The following is a 15,477-nucleotide window of genomic DNA, read 5'->3' on the forward strand; positions in this document are numbered from 1 at the left end:
TTTTCTGCTTGTAGTGGTTGATATGGTCAAGTGGATCTGTGGTTCCGTCGTAGAGTGTCATAACTGGTGGCACACATCCTTTAGGAACACCGATTAGAGTTATGTCATCCACGAAAGGTGAGTCTGCGTAGCTATCTTTGGCTGCTTTCTCCAGCGGACGGGCTACGCCTGGTATCCTATACATTAGCTCCCTCAGCTCCTGGTATTGCTGCTCCAGCGAGTTACCTGCTCCTGCAAGAGGGTTAGAAACAGGCGGGAAGGAACCAGCAGGTGTACCTCCTAGCCGGGGTGCTCCAGAAAGTTGGCCTGGTGCTGGGTGACTGGTTACTGGTGTTGCACTGATGATGGATCCAGGTTGCCATCCTGGGGTCTGCTGTAATACTCTGATCCAGGCTCCACTGGTGATCTGATTGCGGGCTGGAATTGCTGCGTTGGGGACAGGTCCGGATTGCCATCCTGGTGTCTGGTGTGCGGGGGTACCTGAGAAGGGTGGAAGGTCAGATCCTGGAGGGGTGCTAAACAAAGCGTTACCTGTTGTCTGATGCAGACTGGGTGGACTATCAAATGATAGGTATCTCAATCCTCTGGGCTCAATTGGTTCGCTGGGTGCTATTCCTGCTAGGTCTAGTCTGGTGACTAGTTCTGATGGAATAGGTCGGCCCGATCCTCCACCGCTGGTTCGGTGAGCTTCCAGTCCGATTTGGTTTAGGCCGGATTTCTTTATTACGATCCGAGCAATCGATTAAGTTGTCCTTCCTCGGATCCTCAACGGCCCGACGCAGTATCCATCCCCTCGAATCATCATCGCGTCGGATCGAGCACCTGGAGATCCTATGCCGGATAACTTCGCCCGAACTTCCATGGGTGCGGCTCTCCGGATACGACCTCACTCTCTCTGGGCCGCTTTCCCTCCGGATTTGGACTGACTGGATGCACCTGCTGTCTTTGGGATCTGCGGTGGCTTCTGAAGCTGAGGTATGGCTCTGGTTGACACGCTGACGGGGGTCGTCTGGCTGGACGCTGGGATGCGCTGATTGATCTCGCGGATGCAGAAGTAAGCCCTGCTGCAGAAGATAGGGCTGGCATGCCCTGGCTGCTGGAAGGATTCTGGCTGGTTCCAGACATTGTAACGGCTGGTTCGGTTTTGCGAGGCTTGGCTATAGAAAATGATCACTATGCCCCATGGTGGGTGCCAAACTGTTTTGGTAAAAATTTACCGGTTACTAATTAATTATGTGAGTGATAGTGATTAGTCTAATGCCAGTTATGTTTAAAATGCAAGCGAAAGGAACGGCGAAATAAAGACAAACGAAGAAAAGGACACGGAGGATTTTTGGTGACGCGGAAAACCCGGTGAGGGAACAACCGCGGGGGGAGTCGGAATCCCGCCAATTATTGCACTATAATCGAGGTTTTATGAACAAGTAAGGAAATACAAGTGTAAGGTAGGTAGAGAATTATCGCCAATTGCCAATGATTTTCTCGAATGGAATTACTGTTTTATGATGCTTGTGAATGCCCCTTGCATACTGCTCTCACTTTGCTTTTATAGCTGCCAGAATCAGAAATTAGGGTTGTCAAACCGCTCCCTGCTTCTGCTCTTGGATACTCGGTCAAATTCCTAAAGAATAGGCGGCTGTTAGTTGACTGAGTCCTTTATCTTATCTTGCGTGTGGGCTTCTTTCTTTTGGGCTATATTGTGTTTGTTGCTTCTTTAATCCTGCGGTCCTTAGTGCGCCACCTCAGCAATCCCTCTCTCCCTTCTTCTACCAACCGCTATGCTCCACGTGGCCACTCTTTTGCCACTCATTTCCGCTGATAATAGGATGCCATGTCAGGATATTTAAATGGTATTTTTTTATCCCTAACAGGTAGAAGAAAAAATCAAAAGCTATTATTGTTAATACCATAATCACAATGCACACACACTACATACTTATAAATTTGCAAACTATAATCATAAAGCATATCAGATTCTATGGCCAGAGAATGAATTTTGAAACTTATAGAGTATATGTGCCAAAAAAGAATTAATAAAGAGATAAAAAAAACTTAGAGACTACCAAATTACTCGGAAAAAAGTCTTAATTACCGGACCACTTCCACAGTTCCACCAGTTCAAACCATGTTTGTTTGCACATATCTTCCCCTGACACAACTTAAAATTAAAAGATTTGTACTCGTAAATATAAATACGGTGTATAGAAGAAGTAAAACATACAGTAATATCTGTTGAAATATGCATCGTTGATATTCTGCATTGAAAAAACGTTTGAGTAAAGTGAGTTCAAAAAGGTAAAATAAAAAGCCAAACTAATTTGTAACTACGCACGATGAACTAACGAAGATGTTTATATACTCGTATCATTTATGTAGTGCTTGGAGTCAAGGGTCATCTTAAGTTTTTGTTTCCTAATGGAATTAAATCAAAGAAGCTTGGAGATGGTACAATACACGTATAAGATAAGGATAGAGATTCAAATTTAATGTGTTATTTTATCTTTATTGTTATTAATCAAATTAAATTATCTTTTAATTAATTACTAGTGTAGATCCAGCGCAAATGCGCGGTAAATATAGACTTTTTAATTTTTAGTGTATTAGTTATAGATTTTAGATTTATATCTCGCGAATTTTTATAAAAAAACAACTAATATTAAAATTAATTAAAAGAATTGAATAATTTCATAAATTATGTTTTTTATGAAAATATTTTAACTACATCAAATGTTTTAAAAAAAATCTTTTTTTGAAAAATCAGTTAGTTTAAGTAGTGGGTCCAACGTATGATGGTATAATTAGAAAAGTCAAAGATTACAAGAAGTATCACGGTAGAATATTTGCAAAATCAATTAGTTTAAGTAGTGGGCCCAACTTAGAACGTGATATGTGGTTTTTTCAGTCCAGAAGGCAGGCCCAATCATAGTGGAAAACACTTGGGCGGAAAACTACTAAGAAAATTTTATTCTCTTAGTAGTAGGGGGGGATTTATTTCAAAATAGAAATAGTGGACAATATTCTTAGTCTACTGCAATCATACCTCGTCTACTGCAAACTCTTAGTAGTAGGGTTAACTACACTAGTTAACCCTTAAACAATAAAACGGGTTAAATAAATGGATAAGACAAAAGTAAAATGTATAGAAAATGACAAAATCCTCTGGAAAAAAGAATTACGCATCTAATGTATTACCTCATACCTTCTAGTTAATGAATTTACATGTGTTTTTCTGAGCCTTTTAAATTTATAAATTACATTTTAATTTTTTGACGTTAAAACTCAAAATTAACTGAATCTTAAGTTTAAGTGAACGAACTCATAAACTTTATATTAAAACTCATAATTTTTACAAAACCCAAAATTTTTACTCCCTATGTCTCGATCATTTGTTATCTATTGTATTTAACACAAAGACCAAGGAAATGCAAGTGGGTGTCTAACAAAGTAATATAATATTATTATTTAATCCACTTGCACACTACCTTTTACCCATAAAGCTTACCAATAATAGAAATAGATAACAATTCATTGATACACCTCAATATGGAAATAGATAACAAATGACCGGAACAGATGTAGTACTATAAAACTCAGAAATTACCAAATCAGATGTTACATCTGATATATACAGAGTAATCTATAAACTGCAAACTCTTATCTCATCTAACTATCTAAAATAATTTTAAAACGGATATGACCGTCTTAAAAAAACGAACTATTCATCAAACACTACCAAATAAGCACAACAAAATTCCTAGACTTGAAGACAAAAAAGGAAAACAATATATAAAGACTAGCGTCAGCTTCAAAGCAACATACGTCAAACCACCCATAATCCAATCCAATCACACTCAATTTAGGTTGATTGGGATTCTGATTTTTTTTCCCACTAACTTTTAGACTGAATCTCACGTGGTTTATTCTCGTTGGTCCACGTGTCGTCCGTGATGTGGGTCACCACACCTCATGGTTAGGAAAACCAGCAAACTCTTGTCATCTTCCCTCTATTTGCCGCATTATATGAAATTGATAACGTTAGTTTAATAATAAGACCGTTTTATACAAGAATTGATTCAAAATTCTACTGTAAAAAAAAATCTTTATAACCATTTTCGAACTTTTATATTTTAGCGTAAATTTTTTATTTGTGAATCCATTTTAAACAATATGAAATACGAGTATTAATTATTAGAACGGTTTTACACAGTGGTGGAGCTAGGGGGGCTAGCAGGGGCGGTCGCCCCCCCCTGGCGGATGAAATTTTCGAAGTTTTTAGTTAAATTTTTCGAAATTTTTTTAGGGTGCCTTATGAAATTAGTCGTTCGCCCCCCCTAAAATTTTTCGCCCCCTAATTTCAAATCCTGGCTCCGCCACTTTTACATGAGACCATCTTACCATTTATATGACCTTAGGACCGTGATCATTTTTGGCTCCTTTCTCTAATCTATATCACCCTTTTCATTCTTCAAAATTCATATTTTTTCCAATCTCTCAATTTCTTGAAATCATTCAAAAACAATTTGAATTTTATCTTAAAAATAAATTAAAGATTCAAGAAACCAACAAAATCCATATTTTTTCCCATAAAAACTTGATTTATGACACTATTTATCTAATTTTTGGCACCCATCTCATCGATTAATTGAATTTTATTTTTTTATCCAAAAGGTTGAGATTTTTAACAAGAAAAGATTGTAGATTGATTGATAATTTGGTGTAAAAGTGTAAAAAATGGAATTTTGGCCAGAATTTCTAGCAAGCAGTTGGGGAAGAGAATTTGTGGCAGGTGGGTTTGGAGGAGTTGCCGGAGTTGTGGCAGGATATCCGTTAGATACGCTACGAATTCGACAGCAAAGTACGACAAGCGGTAGCGCCATTGGTATTTTACGGCGACTGCTAGCCGCCGAAGGACCCTCTGCTTTGTATAGAGGCATGGGTGCTCCCTTGGCTTCTGTCACCTTTCAGGTCCGCCCATCTTTTGTTGGTTGTATTTAAATTATTTGTTTGGCCTTGTCTGGTGCAGCACAAATTCTTATGTGAGACGGTCTTGCATGTGTACGTGAGAATTTTCCAATAATATGTTAATAAACTAAGGGTTTTTCTATACTATGTCCACTAGCTAATTAGAGAAGGATTGTTAGAGAATATTTCACTAATTATGATAAATGTGAGTTTGTGTATCAATCATTAATGATATATTTTCAACAATCTTTCTCTAATTAGTTTATCGGTTTTTCTATAAGAAACCTAAAAAGGAAAGAATTAATGATGTTTTTCTTGTAAACTGATAGGATATTTCAATTTCCCATAAAAACATCATTAATTCTTTCCCTTTTTGGTTTCTTATCCTATGCCTAGTGGGCATAGGATAGAAAAACCCTTACGAGTAGTTTATTAACATGTGCCCTTAGGGCACACGTTAGATTGTTATAGCACTTGATAGCACCCTCATATCGTCACTACTTATGAATTACGATAGAAAATTTAAAGTTTATTACAAGTTGTGAATCGGATTAGAATTCAAAATTCACCTTGTTTAATTGTTTTAGCTCTAGATTGACAATTGATTTACCCAAAAGCTTTGGGGGCTGCTCTCAAGATTAAAACGATTTTTAAAACCGAAATAGAGTTAAGGATTCGGAATGAACCAGGTAAAATCTATAAGAAAGTGGTTGGTGAAAAAGTGTAATAAAGGAGAGAAAAATAAATAATTTAATTTCTTTAAATTAAATAAAAAAACATTAAATCTGTCAAAAAACATCAAATACTAAAAATTCACATGTATCCTTTCCCTCCATTGTGCCCTCTCCGTCACCATACTCTCCTCAAGCCCCAGAACTCTCATATCGTGCTCTATCACTCTCAACCATGTCTGTCTCGGTCTTCCTCTGCCGCGCCCCACTAAATTTTTTCGCCCCTAAGCTCAAATCCTAGCTCCGCCACTGCGAACTAATAATGTACTCGTAATATAGTAACAGTAACGGTAATCGTAACCTTGGGGACGAGAGGGTTGGGAAGGACTTTTACTCTCACAAAGTCAGTCATCTTCATTCATACGTTTGTTTGTTATAGATGCGTGTCTATGTCAGTGACTGTAACCGTGTAATGCACGTGTATCAGGTGTTTGTCTGTTTAATGTTTTCACATGTGAATTACATTTACCATTTTTGTCTGTTCTTTTAGGATACCTTTTAATCCCAAGAATATGCTCTTCTATAGAAACCTTATGCTAATTTTTGTAATGTAAGTGGGAAAAAAACTAAAACTAAAAGGACAGCCGACAGTTCCGATGTTAACCGGTGTTGAACGTAGGTTGTTAGTATCACCCTTCAGTGACTGTATTCGTATTTGCAGAATGCAATGGTATTCCAAACATATGCAATCCTATCACGAGCTTTCGACAAATCCTATGATCCAAGAGAACCGCCATCATACAAAGGAGTGGCCTTAGGAGGATTCGGCACTGGAGCCCTTCAAAGTTTTATACTGAGCCCTGTTGAGCTCCTGAAAATCCGTCTGCAACTGCAGCAGAAGTCACATGTAGGATCAAGCAGTGAAAAGGGTCCGGTCAAATTAGCCAAGTCTATACTGAAGTCCGAAGGTGTTAGAGGATTATACAGAGGGCTAACCATCACGGCTCTGAGAGATGCACCTGCGCATGGGCTGTACTTTTGGACGTACGAGTACATGAGGGAGACGCTTCACCCTGGGTGTCGAAAGAACGGACAGGAAACTATTAGAACTATGCTTGTTGCTGGAGGGTTAGCTGGAGTTGCTAGCTGGGTCTGTTGCTATCCGTTGGATGTGGTGAAAACCCGTCTACAGGCACAAACAAGATCTTCGACAAAGTACAATGGAATAATCGATTGTTTTAGGAAGAGTGTCGAAAAGGATGGGTACAGGGTGTTGTGGAGAGGTTTGGGTACAGCGGTTGCCAGGGCGTTTGTGGTTAACGGAGCTATCTTTGCTGCTTATGAGCTTTCATTGAGGTGCTTCTTCAGCAATGGTGAGCATGAGATGGTCCAGTCGGAAACCGCATTGAAGGTGCCTGGAGCATAGATTTGCTATGATCTTGGTCAGTGAAGACGAATTCAATGATAGCATTACTCTGACAGATGAATGATGGGTTTTGCTGTCCCTGTACAAGGTATGGGTCGGGTTAGCAGGTGATTGAATGGCCGAACTAGACCATTGTCGTTTGTTGTATGAACTTAATACAATGTCAGTTACTTTGCTAGGTCAAGTTGGTAAGGTCGTTAGGAAATTATTTCATATAGTTGGTTCAAAACGCATCCAAGGGTCGAAACCGTTCCTGGTCTCCCATTACAAAAAAAACATATAGTAATACGGAGTACTAAACTGGGTTTATATGTATGAAATTATTGATGCTTCCGATTGCAGGTACTAAACAGTTTACTCGTTGCTCAACTGTACTTATCTCGATACAGATACAATTGCAAATACTTAACATAGCTGTAATCAATGAGCCTCAGGTTCAAATCTCACCCTCCTTATTTATTATAGCGTCCTTGTGATATTTCGCAAAAAATGATACAAGGAACACAGAAACGAGTTACACATAACAAAAACAAGACAAGGCCATGAGATGATTAACTTGACTTTGTGGATTATACTAACCTGAACTTCACCATGCGTCAGCGTGAGGCTGGTTGAGCCTAGTAGTACTCCAGTATATCACAAGTTTACTGCATTTTATCAGACAGAAGCAAGCCCTGTGTACAAATGAGCCTATTACTCCAGTATATCACAAGTAACAAGTTTACTGCATTTTACCAGACAGAAGCAAGCCCTGTGTGCAAATGATTTCATTTGTGACTTGTTCCGGAATAATTTTCAAGAGGGACAATTTTACATATTTCTGCCATATCTTTCTATTATTAAGATTTAAGTATAAACCTTCCAGTCAAGCTTCAATTGTTTATGCTTTACAAATTCTAAGCCAAGCTCAGATTCACAGACTATCCCGAAATTGAGCTCAAATCGGCTTATTATCTACAACTAGTCTAGGAGCAAATCTGAAACCCTTTGCAGACAAACTACAAGTAAGGTAACAAGTACCTTCATCTTTTGGAGATGGAACAGCAAGTAGTCGTTAGAAGTATACACTGCGCAATTTTTTTTTTTAAAAAAAAAAAAAAAAAAAAAAGGATGGATGGGACTACTTGTAGGGCTGGGCACCCGTCCAAAACCGGACCGGAACCGGAATCGACAAAAATCATGGACCGGAACGGACCGGTTGGACCGAGACTTGTCATTACATGTTCGGGCATTCCGGTCCAAAACGAAAAATACTGGTCCCGAACTGGACCGGAAACCGGAATGTTAGAAAATGGTGAACCGGAGACCGGACTGAAATTTTTAATACCGGTTCCAGTCCACTAGATTCCGGTCTGGACCGAATTATGCCCACCTCTAGATGGGAGATGTAAGGGTTAATTTTAATTCACATACTATTCAGACTTGCTAACCAAATGCAGAAATTTTCACTCTGCAGTCTCCCTCCTGTTCCTTTACATCATAAGATGCAGAAAAGCGCTGCACATTCACAGTGTAGAACAACCTTTATCAACTCCCAAGTACATTCCTCCGCGACTACCAAGTCTACAATACTCCTTTGTACAATGGCATTATAATTATCACTCTCCCTCCCATTCCTATACATCATAAGAATATGAGATGCAGTAACACGCTGCACATTCACAGCGGAGAACAATCTATAGCAGCTCTTCAAGTACAATTACATTCCCCTGCTACTCCCATTTATACAATGGCATTACAAAATTCTAAATCTCGCATACAAACATAACCATGAAACCAAGCCAAAATCAACATGTCATCTTTCGTTCCATTTGATTGCATACGGTTTTCAGAAATAGTATATATACAATCAAATGGAACAGACGAAGTATACATAAACAACAAGGGTAAACCATTCACAAAGAAACCAAATTTATTCAGTCAACTTCTATATATTTCATAATTCATTCATTATACGAGTTCAAGCACACAAGAGTACAAGACCAACTACATGAGTTACCAAAAACAACCTCCTCAACTACATTACATCAAACATTACAGAAAATTTCCCAAAATTCGCAGTAAAAAAAGTCGAAAACACAATACCTCCCTTGCCCTTGCCTCGCTCTCAAACTTCAACAACCCTATGATCATCACTGACAGCAGCATCACTCAACCCAGAACAAACCTCAGCTAACACAGCAGGATCATTATAATTCCTCACAGCCTCAACAATAGCCCTAACCCGTTTACCCGGATTCCGCCCATTAAACACCTCTAACCCAACAAACACCCCATCACAACCCAATTGCATCATCAATGCAGCATCGGCCGGGGTCACAACCCCGCCCGATGCAAAATGGGCCACCGGAAGACGGCCCATTTGCTTAGTTTGTGCCACCAAATCATACGGTGCACCAATTGTTTTAGCAAAACTAAACACCTCATCATCATCCATGTTATTCAACATCCTCAAAGACCCCATTATCCTCCGTAAACTACCAACCGTTTTCGACACGTCCCCAGTCCCGTTTATTTCCCCTTGTACCCTCACCATTGCTGCACCTTCCCTTATCCTCCTCAACGCCTCACCCAAGTCACGTGCCCCGCACACGAATGGCAGCCTTAAATTGTGTTTATTAATGAAATGATCCTCGTCAGCAATCATAAGACTCTCACTCTCGTCCACGTAATCACACCCAATTGACTCGAGTATCTGCGCTTCTACGAAATGCCCAACGCGGCATTTTGCGATGACCGGGATCGAAACGACGCGTTTTATGTCCTTGATTAAAGTTGGGTCGGGCATTCTAGAACCAGCATTGTTAACCCCGGAGATTAAAACACAGCACGCGCCAGCACGCTCGGCGATCTTGGCTTGTTCTTGGTTTGAAACTTCGATGATCGCACCGCTACGTAGGACTTGGGTTAAACCGACTTTGATTGAGAATGGGGTTTGGGTTGTGGTTGGGTTTTTGTTGTTAGGGTCGGTTGTGATGATGGTGGTGTCGTATAAGACTACTACGCCGTCGTCCGCCATTGTTGCACAGAAGGTGTTTGATGAAATGGGAATGCGAGATGGAATGCACGGAAGGTGTTTGATGAAATGTCTGAGAGAGTTGGGGATTAGGGTTTGATGAGGGTTGGGGAGGTTAAGAAGGTTTGTTATGATGGATCGTGATTGATCTGGAAAGTTCTGGGATTGAAATGTTGGGTTTGGAAAAGTAAATGCTTTTAGAAATGGAGATTTTGTTGTCTCCAGTTGTTAACGGGAAGAGTGTAGAAACTTCATGTTTAGACAGATTGTTTACGGTAATTACGGTTCCGTCTTAGTCACTTCTTTACCTCTATTGATTATAAATTGTGTTTTAATCGATAATAAATAAATGTTTGAGATGGAGGCACTAGTAGTTAATCACTTCTTAACTAAACCAAAAGTTAAAACTATACCGAATTTTAAACGGAATTTATTTTCGCAGTACACATTGTACTCAACTCAGTACATTTTGCGCGGAACTTTCCATTTCATACCCTTGACTAAAACTAACTCCAAACCTAATTCTCTCATATGCTAATTGTGCAACCTCTCCGATTAATCGAATTTCTTCAATTATAAACAATAAGTTGAATGAAAAACATAAATTAAATTGTTAATTACATACTTATTAATCCATTTAGGATGTTTTTTAGAATTTTTTTGTATAATTTAGGGTTAGTTTTTGTTTTAAGAACTATCCTCATAGAAAAATTGATTGTTGTTGATGTTAAACTGGCGGCTTGGGCAGCGGTTGACAGAAGAAGGGCGGCGAAAGCGGAGTCGTCATAGGGACGACGATGGTTGTGGGTTCAATGGTGGAGGATAGACTGATAGAGAGGAGTAGCTTCGTTTCGGAGGTGGAGGACGACATTGCAGCAGGTAAGGGGAGGGAGAGGATATGGTGGTTTCACCGGTGAGGGAAGGGGGTTCGGCGGCGTCACTAGAAGGGAGTGGGTGGTGCGGCGGCATCGGGAGCAGGGGAGGGTGGTGGGTGGTTGTGGGGGCAGGGGTTGTACGGTTTTTTTCTCTTTTTTTTGTCAAGAGTAGTTTGGGAAATACGTACTGCGTTGAGTAAAATTTGTACTGCGAAAATCAACACTCATTTTAAAGTATCGTCAAATTAATATGAACATAACTTTTTAAATATTAACACTTGTTATATCTATTTCCTCACCTATTACTATTTTTTCGTCTTGGTCATTTATTTACGTACTTCATTTTAGGATGTCTAAGTTAAATGTTTACCTTTTTATTTTGAAATGTTTTTTATAAACAATTTGATCCTCTATACTCCCCTTTTTCCTGGATTTGTGTTTAAACCAAAAGGTAAACAATGATGTAGATGAATGAAGTATCTCACAACTCACAAGTGTTGTGTTTTCTTTTCAAGCTCATAAGCTAAACTAGATATGACGATTTGCACGGGAAAATAAGGCAAAATAAAATTGGATTCAATTCACCCCTTTTTTCATAATCTTAACTAGGTGATTCCTAAAACTTTAGAAGACTGTCTCATGGAAAGACGATGAGTCATATAAAAGTTGGCCATTAAATAACAATCATTGTGTTTTATGAATCTCTAAATTTTATTTTGACTACTTAATACTTTATGATGATTACTCCTAATAATACCTAGTTTAACATGTCGGTCATTGTAATAAAATCTCGATTGATAAGATAAACTTAAAATTGTCATAATTAATACAGTACGTAATATACTTCCTCTAATTTTCTTTTATGTTTCCCTTTATTTTGGGCACAAAAATTAAGAAAGGAGAAGAAATAATGAATAAAGTAGAATAAAGTTGTTCCGGGTGTAATTCCAGAGCAGATATTAGTCACCACTCGTAGCTCGTAGAATGATGTCCTTGCTTGAATCCTCCTTTCGGTCTCCTGAAACGATGAACAAACTGAGGGCTCGGCTTTGGACCGAGCGAACTCACTCCGACGCTCAAGTCGTTAACTTAGAGAGATAAGTTGTTGCTTGGCTAAATGTATATTGTAGAGAGATAAGGAAGATATTACCAGATGAATAGTGATTCTTAGGTTAAATTGTGGATCCTTTCCTGAATGAGGGTTGAGGAATATTTATAGACTCTCACCTTTTGTCACGTAGTGGCCAAGTGGCTAGCAGGCGGAAAGACCGTTCTACCCTCGGCCGATGGACCTAAGGCAGGCCGACCGAGGGGTCTTGGATATGAGTACGCTATATGTGCCCCGGCTGGCTAGTTGTCCCAGCCGAGACCCAGGTGACAGGCCGATGGGCTGCATCGGCTAGGCTGTCTAAGTCGTTGACTTGCTGTGGATATCTTTGACCTTGCTCAATATGTTGACTTGGTCAGCGGTGCATAATATGCCCCATCAATTTGCCCCCAGCGTAGTCTATGCCGTGGTATGGGCTCCGATGTATGTTGAGCGTATATTCTGCGTAAGTAATTTGCAAAATTTTTCTGCATCGGCTTCTTCTACTGCGTCGACCTCTTCTACCTCGGCCTGGTTCTGCTTAGGTCGTACCATATCCCCCCTCCACATGGATGTGTAAAGGGCATCCGATGTGGAAAAGAAAGTGACGCTGACCGAGACCAGGGTTGAGAGTGCCGGTTGTTTTTTATTGCCCCCGGCCGGTGCGACTTAGCATGGTTAATCATGCGGCCGGCGGAGAACAGATGCTTCGGAGTTTGTTGAAGGAGACGAAAAGGCAAGGAGATATGAATGGGCGTGTTGAAGACGCTTGGTCACTGTTGCATTGATTGACGTTCAACTGTTACAACGATTGACATTCCGTGGTTGCATGTCTGACACGTGTCTGTCCGCTGATTGGCTGACGCTTCATGGGCTGTGCCCTGATTGGTCCTTCTTCATGGGCTTTCCCCTATAAATAGGGCAGTTATTCCGTGAAATTGGCCACCAATTTCATTTCCTCTAAAATTTTCTTCTTTCTAAACTTTCAAGGGCTTCTTTATCTTCCAATCTTCAGAATCATCACTTCGGCCTCGCACTTGTTCTCCAAGGTAAACAAACAAATTTTTCTCAATTTTTTAACTTGTTAATTGTTGCTACCATGTCTGCTGCTGACGCCGGGACTAGCACTTCTTCGCCGGGGGGTTCCCCGTCGCGTCTTGATGAGGAGGGGGTACTAGACGCCATCCCGATAAGGTCTGGGGGCCCTAGGTCTCCTTCTCCCGAAGTTAATCCACAAATTTTGGAGGAATGGGAGGATGAGGATGATGATGCTGATGATGATGGTGATGAGAGGACTCTTACGATGGGGAGAGGCCGTCTCCGGATCACGGCGAGGCCTGTTCGACTAGTACTGATCGTGCCTGGTTCGATAAATTCGCCCGTTGTTCCGGTGAAGCTCTTTTCGAGGGTCATTTCTCATTCGGTGAGGGGTACAAAATTGTTATCCCCGAGGAGGGTCAGGCGGTCTGTTGCCCTCCCCCGGGCCATATCGGCGTATATATCAGGCACCTGGAGTATGGGCTCCGGTTTCCTTTGAATGAATACGTCTTGGCCATCGTCAAAGCTATGAACGTCGTTGTGGCTCAACTGCATCCGTTGGCCGTTAGGACGATAGTCGGCTTTGTGTGGCTCTGTCTCTTCAGGGGGGAGATCCCGACAGTTAACTTATTCCGCCGACTTCATCATCTTCGGCCGTCAATCTCCGGCAAAGTGGGATGGTACAGCGTGCAGACGGAGCCAGGCTACGTCTCCGTGTCCAAACTTACTTCTTGCAAGGACTGGAAACGGCGATGGGTGTATGTCCAAGTGCCGGAGGACTACCCATTGCCTCGGTCTTTCCAGAGCCGTGTTTACTTGCGGTGTGAGAACCGGGGAGAGTATGAGAAATGTATTTCCCGGTGTAAGGTTAAGATGGACGCTTCGATGGTCCCTCTTACTGCGGATGAGAAGCGGGCGTCACGGTGTTTGATCTTTGAGAAGGATGGCTGCCCCGACTCGATTATTCTTCAGGATGATTTGCTTTGCGCGTCGGCCTCATCCGGCCCTTAACCGGGGTGAGTGGGGTCGGTGTGAGGCCCATCTTTGCCTGTTATGCTCTTGTTTTAGAGCTTTGTTTTACTTCTTTTATGTAACTCTTGTTTGATTTCTTTGTTGGTTTGGCGGGATGCATGCGAGAGGACCTTGAAGAGATTAGGGCTTGATAAGGACGGGAAGGTCGTTCAGCGGCATCCTACGGCTGACGCGCGTGATCGTAGACTGGCTCCCAACGAACTCATGGAAAAGCAGCTGAAGGCACTGGATCCGGCGGCGGCCCAAGCACGGGTTCTCGGAGGCGTGCCAAAAAGAACAAAGAAGGCAGCGTCCAGGTTGGCGACGGCGTCTGTGCCAACTCCCTCTTCGACCCCATCGGTTCAGAAGGAGCATGTGGAGGTCGTTGATATCTCTGGGGAGGTGGCGACCGTTGCTAGGGGCCCTCCTCCTCCAAAGAAGAGAAAAGAGCCACCGTCTGCTTCCACCGTTGCCGAGGAGAAGAATGACTCAGCCGGCCCTCCATTCAAGAGGGTCCAGACTGGTACGGATCTAACTTGCGGTTCGGACTTAGCTGGTTCGTTGGACATTCCTGACGACAGACTTTCTGACGTGTCAATGCATGTTGACATGGATGCTCTGTGTAAATTTTTGTAGATCCGCCGTCGGCGATCGCGTTCTTTGCGAAGCGGCAATTAGGAAGCGACACGAGAAGACGGGTGATAGAAATGTCACCGTTGACTCCTCAGTTCAGAAGATTCCTCCCACCGAGCTTGTGGCAGAGGGTGCGGGAATATATAAGAGGCTGGCGAAGTGGACCCAACTAGCCGGCTCCCACATCATGGAGCAGGAAAAGGCCATGGCCCAAGCTGGGCCACTGATCGAAAAGCTTAAGCTTGATCTTTCCGCTGCAAAGGGGGAAGCCGGGAAGGCTAAGCTGGATCTCCTTGCTGCCAAGAAGCGTGTGGAGGAAGCTGAGAAGCTGCTAGTGGCCGAGAGGGCCAAAGTTGAGGCTGCTGATGCCGCCACCGCCAAGTTGATGGGGGAGCGGGACAGGTATAAGGGCGCTCATGACGCCGTGGTTGCCAAAAGGGAAGAGTGGAAGGATATGTTCCATGCCCAGTCGGAGGCGCACAGGGACACAAGGGCTATCCTTGCTCAAAAGGAGAAGGATATTGAAATGCTTCAAAATGAGCTTATCCCTAAAATGTGCGCCCAATTCCGGGACCAGGCCGAGGAGGCGACCAGGGAGGCAATAAAAAAGCTCTTCCCCGACGGCTCCTTCCCGTGGGATAAATTTGACCAGCTTCTGGATGAGATGGCTGATGTTGCGGAAACGGCGGCTGCGGAGAAGGCGGAGGCGGCGAAAGCGGAGGCGGCGAAAGCGGCTCAGATAGCTGAGGCCAAGGCGG

At 42.1% G+C, this 15,477-nt stretch overlaps 2 protein-coding genes across 2 annotated transcripts; one reads left to right on the top strand and one right to left on the bottom strand.

The window, feature by feature from the left end:
* Window positions 1-4,236: 4,236 nt before the first annotated feature.
* On the top strand, window positions 4,237-7,479 carry LOC141610903 (mitochondrial arginine transporter BAC2). Its single transcript, XM_074429213.1, has 2 exons — window positions 4,237-4,965; window positions 6,355-7,479. Exons 1-2 carry the CDS (start codon window positions 4,732-4,734, stop codon window positions 7,057-7,059), a joined length of 939 nt encoding a protein of 312 aa, XP_074285314.1. The 5' UTR covers window positions 4,237-4,731; the 3' UTR covers window positions 7,060-7,479.
* Window positions 7,480-8,953: 1,474 nt separating this feature from the next.
* LOC141610904 (pyridoxal 5'-phosphate synthase-like subunit PDX1.2) lies at window positions 8,954-10,336 on the bottom strand. The gene has a single exon (XM_074429214.1). The coding sequence runs from the start codon at window positions 10,076-10,078 to the stop codon at window positions 9,167-9,169; it is 912 nt and encodes a 303-aa protein (XP_074285315.1). The 5' UTR covers window positions 10,079-10,336; the 3' UTR covers window positions 8,954-9,166.
* Window positions 10,337-15,477: the final 5,141 nt, after the last annotated feature.

This window comes from Silene latifolia, chromosome 11 (assembly GCF_048544455.1).
Source record: "Silene latifolia isolate original U9 population chromosome 11, ASM4854445v1, whole genome shotgun sequence".
NCBI lineage: Eukaryota > Viridiplantae > Streptophyta > Magnoliopsida > Caryophyllales > Caryophyllaceae > Silene > Silene latifolia.